Source organism: Gekko japonicus, unplaced genomic scaffold (assembly GCF_001447785.1).
Source record: "Gekko japonicus isolate JY-2015 unplaced genomic scaffold, Gekko_japonicus_V1.1 scaffold1091, whole genome shotgun sequence".
Taxonomy (NCBI): Eukaryota; Metazoa; Chordata; class Lepidosauria; order Squamata; family Gekkonidae; genus Gekko; species Gekko japonicus.
The window spans coordinates 308,570-326,703 of NW_015177044.1; the positions used below are offsets into that span (position 1 = coordinate 308,570).

At 45.2% G+C, this 18,134-nt stretch overlaps 2 protein-coding genes across 3 annotated transcripts in view; one reads left to right on the forward strand and one right to left on the reverse strand.

The window, feature by feature from the left end:
- SCPEP1 (serine carboxypeptidase 1) overlaps positions 1-6,479 on the reverse strand; it is a 30,531-nt gene extending 24,052 nt beyond the window's left edge. The window contains exons 1-2 of the mRNA XM_015428087.1: positions 6,353-6,479; positions 718-863 (exon numbers count right to left, since the gene is read on the reverse strand). Coding sequence (XP_015283573.1) covers positions 718-863; positions 6,353-6,422 — 216 coding nt within the window. The 5' untranslated portion in view covers positions 6,423-6,479. The remainder of the gene's footprint in view (positions 1-717; positions 864-6,352) is intronic.
- A 1,906-nt stretch (positions 6,480-8,385) lies between these two features.
- On the forward strand, positions 8,386-18,134 carry COIL (coilin). Of its 2 annotated transcripts, XM_015428086.1 has the most exons (6): positions 8,386-8,647; positions 10,712-11,852; positions 12,279-12,365; positions 14,497-14,544; positions 17,167-17,236; positions 18,084-18,134. In XM_015428086.1, exons 1-6 carry the CDS (start codon positions 8,388-8,390, stop codon positions 18,092-18,094), a joined length of 1,617 nt encoding a protein of 538 aa, XP_015283572.1. In that variant the 5' UTR covers positions 8,386-8,387; the 3' UTR covers positions 18,095-18,134. The 2 variants fall into 2 exon arrangements, with proteins under 2 accessions (XP_015283572.1, XP_015283571.1); XM_015428085.1 differs by lacking the exon at positions 18,084-18,134 and having other exon boundaries at positions 17,167-17,562.

Genomic DNA, 18,134 nt, shown 5'->3' on the forward strand with positions numbered 1-18,134 from the left:
GGGATCACTTGGCTCAGCCTGCTCTTGGCCATCAGTGGCCTGCCGGGAACTTTCTCAGGAAACTCAAGGGAAGGTCTAACCCGGGTTCCTAACTTTTCAACTAGTCCTCTCCCATTGGGGTTTTAACAGCTTAACCTGTAATTAAGCAAGGTGCGCCATTTCATTTTATGCTGCAAAGATGAACAGTTGGGGCCAGCTGAAAAACGGGCAACCTAGATATTTTTGTGCTCGCCTCGCTCGCTCTCCTCTCCCACCCTGTGTTGTCTCCTCTACCGGGGGCATCATTTTGATTGTCAGCTCTCTGGGGCAAAGATCGGTCTATTTCTTTTGCTGTCGTCACTCATAACTTCCTTAAAGTGCCATCTCATTCATGGAGTTATTTTTCTGCAACCATTACAGGAAGAATAGTTGGATGGAGTGCCGAGCCCTGCAGAATGATATACCGGGACCAGACTTGTCATTGCTCTTTCCCACTTTGTTATGTTCTTAACTAAGCAAATCCTATTTGAATCCAGGGCATAATTGCCACAGAGGTGGGACTCATTTACAGCATATTTCTTTGCGGCTGGCACATATTTTAGGATTAGGGTGGAGAACAAAGGGAATGAGTATGACATTTTCCTTTTTAGAAGATCAGCACTTGTGGCTTGCGCTCTAGCCTGCTGCAAAATGAAGACTGCGTAATTCTTTACAAATCACTTCCTGTACCGAACTTACTTGAAGCCACAAGATAAGAGGAAGCTCTGTGAAATTCTTGGCAGGGTTGTCTGCATAGTACAGCCACCAGAACATGCTTGCATTGCTTCTGACAGGGACATACCCCCATGCCTGCTTTGGTTCTTTTGATTCCTTTAGCAAAAAGCCTAAAAGGAAAGATCAATGATAGTCAGTGTAGAGAGCCAACAATCTGGCTACAAATTTATGTGCTCTTGAGGAATACACGTACAGGGGAGAATGAAACGGCTCTCTTCTCCATAAATGGCACCTCAGCATATACCTTATTCTGCTCCCCCAAGGAGGTTTCACTAGGCTCAAAGCTAATGATGTCTCCAGTGCTGCCCAGTAAGCCTCACAGCATAGTGAGGATACAGCTGCCACCACTACACAAAAGGCAAACAGTTTATGTCTTTAATATCTTCATGGCAGGCAGCAATTAATTCAACAGGCACAATGCTTACCACCCAAGGTTGCCAATCTCCAGGTGGCACCTGGAGATCTCCTGGAATGGCAACTGGTCTACAGACGACAGAAATCAGCTCCCCTGGAGAAAATGGCTGCTTTGGAGGGTGGACTCTATGGATTATACCCACTGAGGTCCCTCCCCTCCCCAAATCCCACCTTCCCCAGGCTGCACCCCCCCTGCAAGCTTCCAGGAATTTCCCCAAGCCAGAGTTGGCAATCCTATACCTTATCATTATTTTGCACTGAAGAGCAAATGGTATGCCTGTTGCTGATTAATTCCTCTTAAAAATACACAGTCAACTAAGGTTGTCAGTCTCCCCACATACCCTTAAACCTCTACAGATTCACACTTGTTTTCCTTTCAAAGAAAATTCCAGAGAGATTGTTACGTCTTCAAGGATTTTGTGGCATTTTTTTAAAAGCACTGAGCATCAGTCTGGAGTGAGGCAGCATTCAGTGAGCAGTTAGCTCAGCCTCGCACCAGACATTTCATCAACACCGTGAGCAGAAGAGGGGAGGGCAAGGCAGAAGCAGCCTGCAGTTCTTTGGCACACAGAACATTGAGGGCACGAGCCTGCCCACAAACCTTCCACTAGGTGACCTCTATCAGTCCTTATCTTAGGCCTGAATGTGTGCCAGTTTCTTTCAGAGGCATTACGCACAGTGTTTAGTTCACACCCTGTGACTCAGAAATAAAGCCCATCTATGGGACACAACAGGAGCTGCGGTGGCTCAAGTGGTTAAGACGCTGAACTGCAGGCTGTGGAAGGTCAGTAGTTCAGCAGTTCGAGACCCGAGTTGCCGCATGACGGAGTGAGCTCCCGTCTCTAGTTCCAGCTCCTGCCAACCTAGCAGTTCGAAAGCAAGAAATTGCAAGTAGATAAATAGGGACCACTTAGGTGGGAAGGTAACAGTGTTCCGTGCGCCTTGGTGTTTAGTCATGCCGACCACATGACCACAGAAACGTCTTCGGACAGCGCTGGCTCTTCGGCTTTGAAACGGAGATGAGCACCGCAACCCTAGAGTCGGATTCGACTGGCTTTCGAGCAAGGGAACCTTTACCTTTACCTATGGGACACAACATATTTGCTTCATTCTTCTCTTCCCATATCATAACGGGTACTCTAAGAAGAGACTGTGACTAAAACCAATAGACTAACTGAACTGCATGGGCCGTAGTTCTGAATCCACACCTTCTTTCTAACCTTCCATCCAATCACAGCTCCCTTGTTCCCCTCCCAGCTGCTGAGGAAGCAGCTCCTCACCCCTTGTAGCTCAGCAACGGTTATGGCAAGGGCCTCTGGAACAGTGTCTGGAATAGGCACCACAGCTCAAGTCTCTCACTTTTTGCTTCCGGACACTAGGTAGCGGGAGAAAAAACAGCATCTCTGGTCAGGACCATGTCTGTCAATGCTGGCCCTGCCCCTGTACCTTCCATAGCTGTGTAGAAGATGAGATTTCAGTTGTGCAGTTTTTCTTATCCTTGAGGGACAAGTTGTGTGCTAAAACCTCCCTATTCTAGGAGACTGTAACAGGCAGTATCCGGGTTCCTGTTCACATATAAGCAGCTGGCATTTTCCTGTTGGCCACCCCCAGAAAGGCAGGCAGAGGTCCTCCGATGTCTTTAGATCTTCTGCTCCTTTCTCCCCTGGTCCCACTGCCCACCTTTCTTCCTGCAGATAGCAGAGAAGGGACACAGCCAAGATGTTAACGGGTTAGGGGAGAGACGGAACAGTGTAGTGGTTAGAGTGTTACCCTGGAGTAGGGCAAGGGAGACTCAGGTTCAAATCTCCAGTTCTTCTTCCTGCAGATAGAAGAGAAGGGACACGGCCAAGATGTTAAGGGGTCAGGGGAGAGACAGAACAGTGTAGCGGTTAGAGTATTACCCTGGAGTAGGCCAAGGGAGACTCAGGTTCAAATCTCCAGTTGCCATGAAAACGTACTGGGCAACCTTGGGCCACTCACTCTCTCCCTGGTCTACCTCACAGGGTTGTTGTGAATATATAATGGTGAAGGGAAGGACCATGAATGCCACCCTGAGCTCCTTGGAAGAAAGGCGGGATTAAAACTCACTAAAAAATAAATGACTCTCCAGGTTACATTCTGGAAATACACACCATGATCAGTGTCATGTGTGGAAAACAATTCCTACACAAGAGCCTTCCTGTTTCACAGAGCTTCCAAACTTACTCTCCTGTTGGTAGATTGTGAAAGATGTAGGACATGGCTCTCCAGAAACTTACAGCACAGCAGTCTGCTGAAATCAGGCTTACACCTACAGATGGGTGGGGAAGGAGTTACTCCCTAATAATGTTGTCGTCTTTCCCCCCACCTGTGCATTACTACATTTCTATGGAGAGATAAATTATCACTGCTAAATTTCTGCCTGTTGTGCAATTAATTGTAAAACTCCTGCCAAGGAAAAGGGCTAATCTTACTTTTACAGTGTTCTTTGAAATCCCAATTATATTGTTTTAAAAGGGCAACTTTGAAGCATTGTACATATACATTTTTGGCAAACTGGGCATAGGGTTACCCAACACGTGGAAATGGGCAGCTGATGCTTTTCAGGGCATGGGGGCCGATCACATCACCTGATAAGTGACATCCCATTAAAGGGTCGAGACCGGGTTTTTTTCTCCGGGCCTGTTACCAACCCTAATCATTCCAAAGACATCCTTCTTGCAAGGTATCAGCACAAATAATTAAAAATGACCAGACCTCCTTAATTTCATGCCACCATAGAATCCTTTAAGGTGCAGAACTCACAGGGTGTCCTTGTGGCTTAATAAATTAAATATTGCATCCATGCAACTTGGGCTTCTCAGGAAGGAGTGGGTGCTTCCCTCTTGCTCTGTTAGGAATCACAATGGCCCTTCTGTTTCGGCAGCTACTAAAGTTGTCCCTGGATCTAAATCTAACCACAGTATGACAGAAGCATCAGTCAGCCACCTTGCTAGACTCAGACAGGAGTCTCTTGCTCCAGCACTGACATGCAAATTAGAGAAGTGGAACTGATTTTAATAGGGCCTGTCCCTATACATAGTAGTTTATAAATAGATCCCATTAATTTGAATACAATCTATTTTTCAGCAAGAACATTCTGGACTTCAGGTTAACATCCAAAATGAGAATGTTCATACAGAGGGAAGAGCTCTACTCTTAAGCAGAACATGGAGTGGCAAGTTAGACACAGAAGAAAGCAGCATCCCTGCATTAAAAAAGTAGGTGTCAGAGGAAATTGTAATCAGTACAGAGCTACTCGAGCCAGCAACAATGGGGCAAGCAGAAGCACCCGCTGAAATCTCATATTTCCTACACATCTACTAAATCAATTGACTCAGGCCATTTATGAAACCTGTAAAATTTTAAAAATCCACAGCCAAGGAAGGAGTTACTACATGCTCAGGGAGACTTCCCAATTATGTTTTTTTTTTTAAATGACAAAAAGAAAATATCCTGGCAAAACAGACAAGGACTGAGCATGCTACCAGCACCCAGATCTGGACGGCCCTGGCTAGTCCGATTCTGTCAGTCCTTGGAAGCTAAGTAGGGTTGGCCCTGGTTAGTATTTGGATGGGAGCCCAGGGTTGCTATACAGAGACAGGCAATGGCAAACCACCTCCAAATGGCTCTTGCCTTGAAAGCCTCAAAGCCCCATGAGGGGTCTCCATAAGTCAGCTGCAACTTGACTGCCCTTTCCACCACAAACTACAAGAGGCATAGAAGAACGGAAGCAGGTGAGAGAGTCAGAGAAAAGAAAGGGAGCGATGGGGGAAACTGGCCTGCTCAAGCCCTACCTTACAGAACCCCAGAGAAGGAGAGTTAGGTACGAGGAAGGCGCTTCTACGTCATTTATGACCCTCCCCTTCAATTCTTCACAGTCCCCCAGCTTGTAATAATACTCAACATCGGCCCCGGTCACACGGGCCAGAAAACGAAGGGGGGAAGCGTGACTGTTTGCCCCGGAGCAAAGTAAAGTGCGGCAGCCCGATCACACGTCCCATCGAGTTCCTGTGGTTAGGTCGTTAGGTGGGGATCACATGGCTATCCTGAAGTGCGGCAAAGAAGTGGTGTGGCGCGATCACACTGGCAATCGCTAGGCGCCGCTTCCGTGGCAAATGGGATTTTTTTCTCATTGACGTTTGCGCACGCGCATGATCGAGCAAGTGCATCCTGTGGAGACTTAAAAAAAACCCCATCCAGTTTGTGATGGGACATGGACAGGCGCCAGATGCCACAGGAATCGAGTGGAAATGTGATCAGATGCCCGCCCTTGGCCCGCGTTTTCAGGAAACTAGTATATTGTATGCGGTAGTTTTTTACTGCGCATCTTCGGCGGGAAGCCACAGGTTAGCCACGGGTGAACTACGCTTCCCAGATGTTGCGATGTGATCGTGCACCGAAAATCCGCCTATCATCCGTGTCTTTAGCGTGGCAACTTCTCCGTGTGAACGGGACCTTTATTTGTTTTAGCCCAGTTCTCCAGTCTGTCAAGAAGATCCTGTATCCTGACTCTGTCTTCTCTCATATTTGCTACCCCTCCCAATTTAGTATCATCTGCAAATTTAATAAGCATTCCCTCTATTCCTTCATCCAAAACATTTATAAAGATGTTGAACAAAAATGAACCTTTTACCAGCCCTGTAAACAGATTAACTTCCCTCATATCGAACAGTAAGGGACCCTGGTTTGAGCATAGCAGAGATTTAGACTAGGGGTGCCCCAGTCCAGTACTCAGTCTCCCCAGCATTGTTCTGTTCAATTCTGTACCGCACAGATTTAGGATCTCGGTCTTCCCTTTCCATCTAGTCACCCAGAAGGACCATAGGAAAGCAAAACCAACTCATGCAAGGATGTCTCCGCTCCAGTAGTGCCAGCCACACCGATTCTTCTCCTCCCCCCTGCCCCCACTGGAGCACTAAGCAAAGATCCACGCGGGAACCACCAGAGACAGTTTTGTCAGGGCAACCAAACCAGCAGACCGGACACAAACCTGCTTCGTGAAGCCTTAAAACGGCAAGCTGCTTCCCCGGGAGGAAGTGAAACTTACTCTCACATGCTTGAATGTGTAAGATCCAAGCGAAGCGACCCGTTAGGCTTTTCCCAAAGACGTTCCTGTATAAACCTCTTCCCTCTCCCGGCAACGTTAATGTCCTTTGGGACCTACCTGAACTGAAAGCCGCCAGTGAAAGGAGGAGCAGCGGCGACACCACGGCAAGGTACTGCTTCGGCACCATCTCTGCCAGCCTCTGGGGAATCCCACGGTCGCAGTCATATGACTCCAGCTTCGAGTCAGCTGCTTTTGAACGAGGGAAGTGGCGAGCCGGGGCTAGGGAAGGAAGGAAGGGGCAGGCGTTCGCTGCCCAGCGGCGCCCTCTTTCCGCCAACTCCCGGGAAGTGCAGCCGGAGCATTCCCGCGGCTGCTTCCCCAGGGCCTGACACGGGATCGCTTTACACGGGAGGCAGCGTTTCGCATTGCGAGCTGGTGGGGTGAAATAAAGCAGGATTCCAGCATTTACAGACTAACAGCCTTTATTCTAGCATACGCTTTTCTTCAGGCGCATATACTGTAAGGCAAATTATAGACGGGGGTGGGGGGAGTCGGGGGCAGAGAGAGGCTGGATGTGAACCTGTCGTGCGTCTCCCAGGTGTGATTCTGAGCAGAAGAGACTTGTACTATGGCGGGGTGCCAGCACAGCTGTCCAAAAGCCGGCTGCTGATTTATTTCAAGCTTCAGGTGTCGAGTTGGCAGAGTTGGGGGGGGGGGGGGGAGATTTCCACTGTGCTCAGAACGGTACTTTTTGTTCTTGCTCACACGCGCCGTGCTGTTAATGTTGGCCGGATGCCTGCATGGCTGGATGGATGAAGCTGATGTTTCTAAAGGGGCTTTTCAGCTCGGATCCCCAATATAAATTAACTTGGGGTTGCAGAATAAAGGGAGGGAGGAGAGGGCTGGACCGCTTCAGACTGCAGTGGGGAAATCACTCTTTTAGTGTGAAAACTCCTTGCACATAAAGATTAGCACGGTGGGTTGCCCCCTATCCCTTCATATGCCATGCCCACTTACATGGAATAATTACTGCAGGGGAATTCTGAAAAATGTAGTCCTGCACCAGAAGTTTGAAGTGGTACCTCAGTGTACCTAGACCAGGCCTTAGAATGAAGTGACCTCACCAGCCAGTCCTGCCCCCGCCCTCCATTCCCATGCCACTTGGTCACTGTGATTCTCGCATTTCACTGTGGCTACTCTATCTCTGTCTTGTGGGTGTGTGGAGGGGGAAGCAGCAGTGAGAGGGATAGAAGAAGAGAGTCCTTGCGTTTGTTTTGCATTTGGTTCAGAGGTCTGTGGGATGGCAAACTGGTAATGGAGGATGCATTGTTTATTCTGGCTGAAATGTGTGTGTGTGTGTATTGGTGCCCCACAAGGAAAAAGATGCATAATGGGTGCCCCACAAGAAAAAAAAAATGCCCCACAAACCAAAAAATCCTGGCTACAGCCCTGCCTGGAAACCCAGGATTGCTATGCAGAGGCAGGCGGGCAATGGCAAACGACCTCTGAATGTCTCTTGCCTTGAAAGCCACAAGGGGTCGGCTAGGACCTGATTTTTTTTTTGGGGGGGGGCAGGTTGTCAGCCTAAGAACAACGCAAGAACATAAAAGAAGCCAATGTTGGATCAGGCGGTCCAGTAGTCCATCTAGTCCAAGGCTCTGTCATACAGTGGCCAAAAATACCAAGTGCCATCAGAAGGTCCAGCAGTGGAGCCAGGACACTAGAAGCCCTCCCACTGTTGCCCCCCCAGCACCAAGAATACAGTGCATCACTTGCCCCAGCCTGAGAGTTCCTATCTATACCTTGTGGCTAATAGCCACTGATGGACCTCTGCACCATATGTTTATCCAATTCCCTCTTGAAGTTGTCCATGCTTGTAGCTGCCGCCACCTCCTGAGGCAGTGAATTCAAGAGAGCCTAAACATACTAGCAACAATTAACGGAAGAGCCTAAACATACTAGCAACAATTAACGTTATTGTTGAACCAACCATTGCTTTATTATTCCGTCTTGTGTTTGGCACACCGCAGCAATTCGCCGTCGTCGCCAACAGAGGGCGCCAGCGGCGAAGTCCTATTCCCCCCCCCGGAGCGAGCGCTCTTTCATTTACTTTGTCCCGTGCAGCACGCCGTAGCCATTCATGCTTTCCAACATGGCGGCGGCCTCTGCGAGCGGTCAGGCCTCGGTGCGCGTACGGCTGCTTTTTGACTATCCGCCCCCGGGAAGCCCGACTTGCGGGCTCTGCTGGCTGCTGCTGGAGCCGAATCAAGTGCGCTTTGTTACCGACTTGTGCAGCCTCATTCGGGATAAGTTCGGCTTCAGCCGCCGCTCCAAACTCAGCCTTTTCCTCGACGGGGCTCTCTTACCGCCCACTGAAAGCGCACGGCTGGTGCGGGATAACGACTCTCTCAGGTGGGGCGCGTGAGGGAAAGGGGCGGGACAGCCATGCCCAGAGGGGAAAAGACAGGGAGTTGTGGGGGGAGGAGCGGGGTAAGGTTAACGGGAGGGGGGGACACCTGGTTAGCACCCGTTCTCTTTGTAATACCATGAACATTTGTATAACGCTTTAAGCGATCGGATTCTAGAATTGTGAATGATTTAGGTTTTTTAAAAAGCAAAATAGCGTGACACATTCTCCACGCATGTTAGATGGCCTTGATATTTATCATATATAGACTGTCCCCCCCCCACCCCCTCAAGGTGGATTAAGTATTGCGTGACTAGTGTTTGGAGTTTGCTGTGGATTAACGTGGCTACTTTTTTCAAGCGTTCAAGTTGTCCCAGTGATCCTTATAAATTAAAAAAATACCTGTATGGGGGAGGCCTGTATCACTTTCCCTCCGGTAAATAGAAAGGGAGAACATGGTTGAGGGGCGGTGACTTGACAAGGTAAGATTGTCAGAATAGGAGTGGGAAGGAGGCTTGGTCCACACTTGTGCCTTTTGTTAGGGTGAATGGACATTTGTGTAGTTCTCTTAAAGTTATAAATGTTTTACATATTTATTGGCACATACCTGCAAGGGCAGGCTGCTCTTTCCTCCTCTTGTATTGGTGGAGTGGCTGCAGTTGAAAGGTGGGTTGGCCTTAATGCTGGGTTTGAGGCTGAGATGATAGTTATACCAGTAAGCTCTTAGATCACAGTTCATTCTCTTCACCATTATGCCATAGCATGTCTTTAGAAACCAAAGTGAGCTGGACACTTTCTTATGATAAGCTGGTGCTGCTTCCTGAATGTTTGAACCATAGAGGGGGGCTGGGTCCAGACATCATTGCATACTGTTCTTATTGCACTAATCTGTAATTTAGAATTAGGTTTTAGCATGACAAAGTTCTGTTGGAAAAGTGATTTGTTGACTTCTTAAGAAATATCTTATATATCTAAGTTTTCTGAAAATTGTTCTAGTGTAACCAGCCAGGACATTTCTGGCTCATGCTTCCTGTATTGTTATAAAAAAATTGCAGCCTGTTTGTATGTAGAGTTGGGTTTTTTTAAACTCAGTGAAACCAATGGACTTGTGTGTGCCTAACTCTGCACATGATTTGGATGTTCCTTGGCAGTAAGCACCAATATACTTGGTGCAACAGATTCCAAGTAGTTATACATAGCATTGGGATGTGTTGTGTGCATATTTATTTGGGCGTAAGCAACACTGAATGTATTTGCACATACACATGCATAAAATTGGATTGCTAGCTGTCCACAGTGCACTAACTATTAGTTCTTGTATATAAATATTGATTTCTAAAAAACCCTGCCTTCCCCTGGAATGTCTCTTGCTGATACCCTGCTGTGTTGATTTCCTATTGAAGCCATATGACCTCAATAGCCCTGCCATATAACCCTACATTCTTCACACTTCCATGCTGGCATAGACCAGATGGCCTAGCAAACAGGCAAGGACACACGTACGCTATGGGGTTTTGGGGGCCATGTGACTGCAGGTGTGGCCTCCAGAGTCCTAGCCATTCATAAGTTGTCCCCATGACAACCAAAAAGTTGACCACATCCCCTGTCTACTTGTGATTGGCTGATGGCCACAGCTGATTATGATTAGATTGGGCTATAGCTGTCTAACCCCTTGGGGGAGAGCTCAGATTTTTCTTGTTCTCTCTACTTGTTTGAATTGCATCTGGGAATGCTGTCCCAGGTAGAACAAAGGACTGCTTTGTGAACTGAACATGTGCTTGCAAAGATGGAATTCTTGTTTCTCAAGATACCTGGACTCTTCCATTGGGCAATATTGAACTCTTGGATGCTACCCTGAAGTTGGTAAATATGCTTCTTACTGTTTAGTTAAGGCAAAACATTGCCTAGCCTTTGTTATTTTCAAATCCTTCTAGTCTGTGCTAGGTAATCAATAGGATTTGCATACGTCTTTGTAGAATCGATTAAAGGTTCAAGTGAACGGATGTATTAGTTCTCAGAATGATACATATAAGGATACCCTAATTGTTTTTTGTGTGTTTTCTTGACAGAGTTAAATTGGAAGAGGTTATTGGAGAAGACAGTTACAATGCAGCTACCAATGGTTTCACAATCCCTTCAAAAAAAGAGAGGAAGCGGCAGAGGCAAAAGTTGGAGGCTGAGGATTCTAACAGTGAAGATGAACAGCACAGAACAAGAAAGAAGAGTAAGAGGAACCTTGAGAAATTTTCTAGCCAGGAAGAAAACAGTGCAAATAATCAGGGTTCTAAAAAACATAAGAAAAAGAGAAAAAAGGTGACAGAAGGAGATTGTGTTGTGGACAGTAAAAGTGATGGCAGTACTTCTCATTCCAGAAAGCTTAAAAATCGAGTCAACCAGGAGAAAAAGCAAGAGGCAGAGAACAAACACAAGAAGCAAAAAGCAAGGACACCTGAAGCAAAGAACACTTCACAGAAGACACTTTCAGTGACGAAAATTGCAGTTGCAAAGCCCAACACAAAGAAAGATGAAACCTCAAGTGAATCACTTACTTCGTCTGACAGCGACAATAGTGTTGCATGCACCAAACAAATGCTATCACATAAAACTAAGGTGACAGCACAGCACACACAGAAACCACAGTGTGAGGATTCTCCTGTGAAACCCATTTCTGCCTGTAAACTTGCTGCTAAGCCTAAAGATGGAGATTTCCCTAAGCCAGCAAAAAGTAAGGAGGCTGAGGGTCAGTCCTCTAGTTCTGATTCCAGTTCAGTGGAAGAGGAAGAGCAGCAGAGCAGTAACCTGAAATGTAAAATACCCAATAACAGACAAGGAACTTTATCTGGCCCGACTTCAAAGACCAAACCAGAAACTTCCTCTTCAGAGTCTGATAGTTCCGAATCTGAGACTTGCACTGATAAACGCACCACGACAAATACAGTACTGAGTCAGCCCTTGAGAGGAAATAGTGGCAATAGTGGCAAAAAACTGTCCGCTACTACTTGTGGACTCACTACAAGCCCTAGTGATGCTGGAAGGGGACGCGGGAGAGGTGAAATCACCTTTTGGAGAGGACCTAGGGTTCGTGGCTGTCGTGGGATGGCCAGGGGAAGAGGGAGGGGAGAAAGTCCTTTTTTCTTTAATTACAATGATGAATACCAGAAACAGAAGCAGTTAAATGAAGCAGCAGCCAACACTTCAGTTATTATCCAGGTGAGCACTGCTTGCTTTCACTGATATCTAATATATTTGGACGAACCATTATTAAATAAGCATAGATCACAAAATTAAAAGCAAACACGGTGTATGGTGCAAGTGACCACAAATATAACAGTATCCTCCATTAGATACTCTGCTTACCCCTCCCCCAGTTGCCTTGCTGGATCAGACCATAGTCCACATAGTGGGGCATTCTGTTTCCGACAGTAGCCATATAGATGCCTCTGGATGCTGGCAAGGAGACCCTGATGGCGACTTCCACCCCATCATTTGCCCTACCCTCTGGAAATCAGAGTTATAGTGCTTCTGCATGTGGAAAGTCCCTCACTGTAATGACATTTTTTAAAATCTACCATCCCTTTCATTAATGCTTTTAATTGGGAGTAATCTCTAATGATGTCTTTAATAATTGTTTAATAGAACCCACCGGAAGTTCCAAAGAAGGACTATAGTACACTACCTCTGTTAGCTGCTCCCCCGCAAGTAGGAGAGAAAATAGCCTTTAAGGTATGAAATCTTGAATTGGTGTTTGTAGCATGTGCCAGCTGTTGATTGAAGCAGGGCGTAGAACACTGTTGCCTGGAATTAACCTACATAGGTGCATTGTGTTAGCATGTTTTGTTGAGTGAGGTATACATTCACATACAAACGACTTGGATTATTAGCTTAGTTCTGCATGCTGTTGCCAAACCTGCCAGTGAATGTGCTGGTTATAAGCAGGGGAACTGAGATTCAAAGATGGCATGCTTGTTGTTGTAGTCCACACTGAGTCTCTATAAGAAAGGCAGGCTAGAAGGAAACAGAACAGATTACTTCTCGTTAAGCTTGCTGAAGAAAAACGAGATTTGTATTTATCATTGGAAAGCTTGCGTATTGTATTTCAGGGGTGTCAAACTTATTTGTATAAGGGGCGGATCTTACATAAATGGGACTTTATCGGGCAGGGCCATGTTTGTCATAAAATGTAATAACAGGTAGTGGAGATAAGGGAGACAGACAAACACAATTTATTTATTTTTATTTATTTTTCATATTTATAGCCTGCCCTTCCCACAAATGAGCTCAGGGTGGGTAAGAGCATATCGGCAATACAATAAATATAATTAAAATTAAAGATACAGCACAGCACTGGGCTGATGCCCCTATACTGCCTGAAGTGGGGAGCAAATCCTTTCCCCAGCCTTCTGTTATGGTCAATACTCTGAGCCTAGGACCCAGGGGGAAACATAAAATGGCTGGGCATTGCAGCCCCCCCCCCCCTACTCAGAGCGGTAGTGGCTCGCCAGGGCCTCAGGCTGAAGTCTTTCTCATAATAAGCCACAGGCTGGTCCTTTTAACTGGAGGTGCCACCTGGCTCCTTAGCTCAATGAACACAAGGTAAAAGCCTCCATCGGGAAGCACAGCATTTGCAACCAAGCCCCCTCCCCCTCAGCCAGCAAACTTCAGCGAATAAACAACTCTAGCAGACCCACCTGGCTTCTTAGCTCAATGAACGCAAGAGAAAAGCCTCCACCAGAACATTTGCAACCAAACCCGCTCCCCCTCAGCCAGCAAACTTCCTCAAATAAACACCTCTAGCAGACCCACGTGGGCACAGGAGATGCTAGTGAAGATGAGGACAGTTCGGCAGCCCCACCCTCTGCACTCAGGCAGCTTAGAAGGGTGAGGACAGGCAGAGGGGGGAGAGAAGAAAGCTGCGGACCCGATTAAGGCCCTGGGTGGGCCGGTTCCAGCCTGTGGGCTGTATGTTTGACACCCCTGGTATATATCATTGGAAAACTTGTATAAAGTCCGAAAAGACTGCACAGCTTCTCAGGCAAATTATTTAACTTGAAATGAAAACCTTTCAATTCCTTAAGCTGCTGAAAAGAAACTAATTATACTTCTAAAATGAAAAACAGCCACCAGTGTTGAAGATCTCACCATTATTTCCCCCAAGGGTGCTGATTTGGTCACAAACAGAACAAGTGATTCTTGTGTACGTGTTATTGCCAGCTGTCTTGTGAGAGAAGTTATTGGCTTGACAGATGAGTACACTGTATGTGTCAGAACCGACCAACTTCCCCTAAATGAAAGGCAACAGTGGTCAGGGTTCAAGTAACATTTTATGCCTGGTCAAATAATTGATTCACTCAGTTCAGTAGAGTCTCATCTGATCATCTGCAGGTCTTCCAGGTTTCAGGCAGAAGTTTTCACCAGTCTTGCATCCCGCAGTGATGTAACTCAAGATGCCAGGCATTGAACCTGGGATCTCATATGCAGTGTCCCTTCCCTGCCCACATTTGATGGGACTTGTCTCCACCCCAACCCTAGCAGAATTTGGGTGACAGAGAGGTTTTTCCCCCATGATTGATATTATAGAAGTCTTCATTTATTCTATTTCAGTTGTGTATCCTTAGGTCCACGGATCCATCTATGCTCTTAACCAGCCATTTTAAGAGGTTGGGATTTAAATCAGTTTACTAGCAAAGACAAATGGATCATGCTAAGTCCCAGGAACTGGCTCCACACCTGGTTACTGTTCCCAGGAAACAATGTTTTGATGGAGCAGAGTGGAGACAGGAGCTTAGTGGGATAATGTAATTTTCAAAGACCACAAGCATGACTGATATTGTTAGACTTTATTTTCTTTTAACAGCTTTTGGAACTAACTGAAAATTACACTCCTGAAGTATCTGATTACAAGGTATGGCTATTCACTTTTTAAAGATCTTATTTTGGTATTTTCTTATGTATCTTTTTAATATTAAAATAATGATATATGAGCCAAGAGCGTCCTTGTTCAAATTTCAGTTGAGCCATGAATGCAGTGGACAAGATATTATTGGTCTCCCACACACCCTCAAAATCTATATGCAGGTAATAAAGCTGGTTTACCTTTCAGGCTTATTGAGGTGACATATGCAATGAGCTTTGTGTACTTGGGGAAAGGCCTTATATTTAAAAGGTCTGGTTCAGTCCTGTCCTCAGAACAACTTGGCAATAAGGTAAGACTGAGGATCTCTGTCCGATCTCAGTCAAGTGCAGATTGAAGTTGAGCAGCTGATGACGCATCTTGGGGAACATCTATGCAGCCTAACCTTCTGGCCTTCAGGATGCAATATTCTAGGCAGGGCTAACTTCAGGGTCTGTTACACTGATAAGTTTTCTGAGCTGGTCTGCAGTGACTCTCACCCAGCATTTGCCTATCCTCAACAGCAATATGTTGTTAGTCATCCCCTTTAGCATGCTTAAGTTACTGAGTAAGCATTTTAGTTTGCACCAATACTGTTAGCTACCAGTATTGCTAAACAAGTATCTTATCTATGCTCTTCTTGATCTCAGCAAGCAAAACACCCAGTTTGATTTCTAGTAAGCTTCACATGTTGACCAGGTACCTTAATGTTGAAGACAAGAGAGCTTTCATAATTTAGTTGCTGAGTGAAAAATATTTAAGTTTTGGATGAAATGTGAGTGTGTTTGGGGCATGGATATACAGCTGGCATATTTTCAATGCTAGGAAAAATAACTTGCATTTCCCTTTCTCTCTTTGAAAAATATACTGGTAGTTTTTTCTCTTGGTTTGCTGCACCTTTTTCTTAGCTAATGGACGAGTAAGACAAAAAAATAAAATGGATTTTGATTCCAGTTGTTTGTGCTAACAACTCTCTGTCTTTGTTCTACACTGTTTCAATATAAAGGCATCACAACAAATTCTTGGGCAACATCTACATAGTTATATGCTCCTGGGCTGGGAATTCCTAAAGGAAAGCTTCCTCAGCTGACATTAGAGCATGAGTCAGTATAAACAGGTGGAGGCAGTCCACCAGGTACTCTGGACGCATACCCACCCCACACATACCATTAAGAGTTTTAAAGGTATCCCCCAGCATTTTTGGGGTACCCATTTATTTGGCCCTGGCAGCCAAGGTAATTTTCACAAGATGTGCTTAATGTGTTCATTGTGAGAGAGGGGGAACAGCTCCATAGTGTTGTGACCGAATACCTATTACTGGATCTCTTTCATCCAATCCACAGCACCTCTGTTTTGTTAGGATTAAATTTCAGTTTGTTTACCTTCAATCAGTCCCTTACACCCTGTTCAGACACTGACTGATCTTGTCCACAGTTCCCCTGGATTTTGATGGAAGTGAGAGATAGACCTGGGTGTCCATCAAAACAAACAGAATATTCAGAATTTCTCTAGATAACACAATACCTAAGGACCAAACTTAGGGCTGCCAGGTCCATTGGAAATGCCAGCAGGGGGATTGGGGGGACATTCTGGGAGCTAGAAGCATCACACACAACATACCTACATCACCCAGAAGTCAGGGGTGACGCTCTGGATTTTGGGCAAAACTATGGTAAAATCAGCCTCCTCCCATTATTACTACAGAGTCTCTACTTTTGTAAACATTAGTAGTATGGGCCATTGAAGCTACAAGTGCAGTATCGCAGGTGTTCCTGTCGGGGAGATCAGACAAGTCTCAACTTAGGTCAACTATGCATTGGTAGCTGCCCAGTTACAAGAGCTAGATGGTCTTTTGTCCATTCAAAATGGGGGAGAATCCTTTGATTGGTTTATTCATCTAAGAGAAAAATAAAAAGGCGTTGAAGCAATGTGTCCTGTAAAAGATTTTATTTTAAAAATTAAACAATTAAAAATGGCAAGATTAAGGAACAAGATTAAGTCAGAACAATCTCTTTTGCATTGTTTCAAGCTTTCTGTTTCACCTAAAAAGCAGTACCTTTTTCTAAGCAAGAGATGTTTTGGCTTCTGAATTGGTAGAACAATTTCGAACAGCAAGGTCACTTCTCATAAAAGAGCATCCTGACCCTACACATTACACAAATATCTGTTCAAAAATGTAGACTGGTAGTTCAAGTTGAAGGAGGCTTGTCAGAGGTCAATCTGAAAAACTTTTTGAGACCTAGAAAGGCTAAGAGAGCATAACTATCACAGCACTGTTTTATTTTTTCCTCTCAATGCACTTTGGGGCACCGTTGGTTTGGTGCTTAAGCCTGTTTCTTTGTTTTAGATGGCCTCTACTGTTGAGAAAACCTGGTCCTCTTTTCTATGAAGTAACTTTGGCTTGTGTTCCTTGTTCAGGCCATGGAGTGATGAAACGTTTGGAACTCACTTTGACATGTTTATTTAATGTATGATATATTGATTATCAACCCCAGCATTTTGTTCTCATATATAAATGTGTCCATCCTGGGTAGACCAAATGTGTAACGTGTTTGCTGTTAAACAATCTGTGTTTGCTCTTGAACAATACTGCTTTTTTATCCTTTTCTCTGACTCTTCTTCTTTTTTTTAAAGGAAGCTAAAATAATCAGTTGGAACCCCACGAACAAACAGCTAGAGCTTGAAATGCTTTCTTTTTCAGTGGGTAAGTCTTATATAGCTGCAGCGTTGAACATGAGTGTTTGTTGTTCTTGTGAGCATCAGCATGCTATCCCCTTCAAAGTCCTTTCTATTTTTCACTAATTCTTACATTATTTTGGTTTTAACAGCAAACTAATGATAGAGATTTTATTCCTGCCAACTCTCAGTAACGTGAACACTTGTCATCCGGTTAAAGAAATCTTAATCTGTTAACCGTTTGAGTTTGTTTTGACAGTTTTCCTGGAGCCAGACACCATCCCACAGGATATTCTGCCCCAATTTCCGGCCTATCAGATTACACTAGGAATTTTTTTCAATTACAATTGAATTTTTTTAAAGGCATGCGGTGATAAGAGTCTGGGCCTCCCCACAGGATTTTCTGCCCCAATTTCCTGCCTATCAAATTACACTAGGATTTTTTTTTTTTTAATTACAATTGAATTTTTTAAAAGGCATGCGGTGATAAGAGTCTGGGCCTAATTATAAAACCAGCTGAGCCTGGATTGGTAACAGAGGATAGTAAAGTAAACTTTAAAGAAAAAGGTTATTTAGTTTTTTGTAAGCAAACAAGAACAAAATTGATTCAGAAAGAAAGCACGCAACTGAGGTAACCATTAATGATCTACCCGGAAATGTAGGATGTCAAGGAAAACCTTATCTCAGGCAAGTATAAAGACTGCAACTTAGGTAGTTACACCCTAGACCAAACAAACCTGCTGGAATACTGTCATGCCTTTGTACACTCAGTTACCCAGATAGGGGAACTTATATCTGATGCCTCTACATATCTTTAATTCATACTTCTGTCAAACTAGCCCTTCAACAACCATTCTCTCTCTCCCTTCCCACAGACAAACTGTAACTGACTAGACCTTCAGCTCTCCTATCTTAACTGTTTCCCA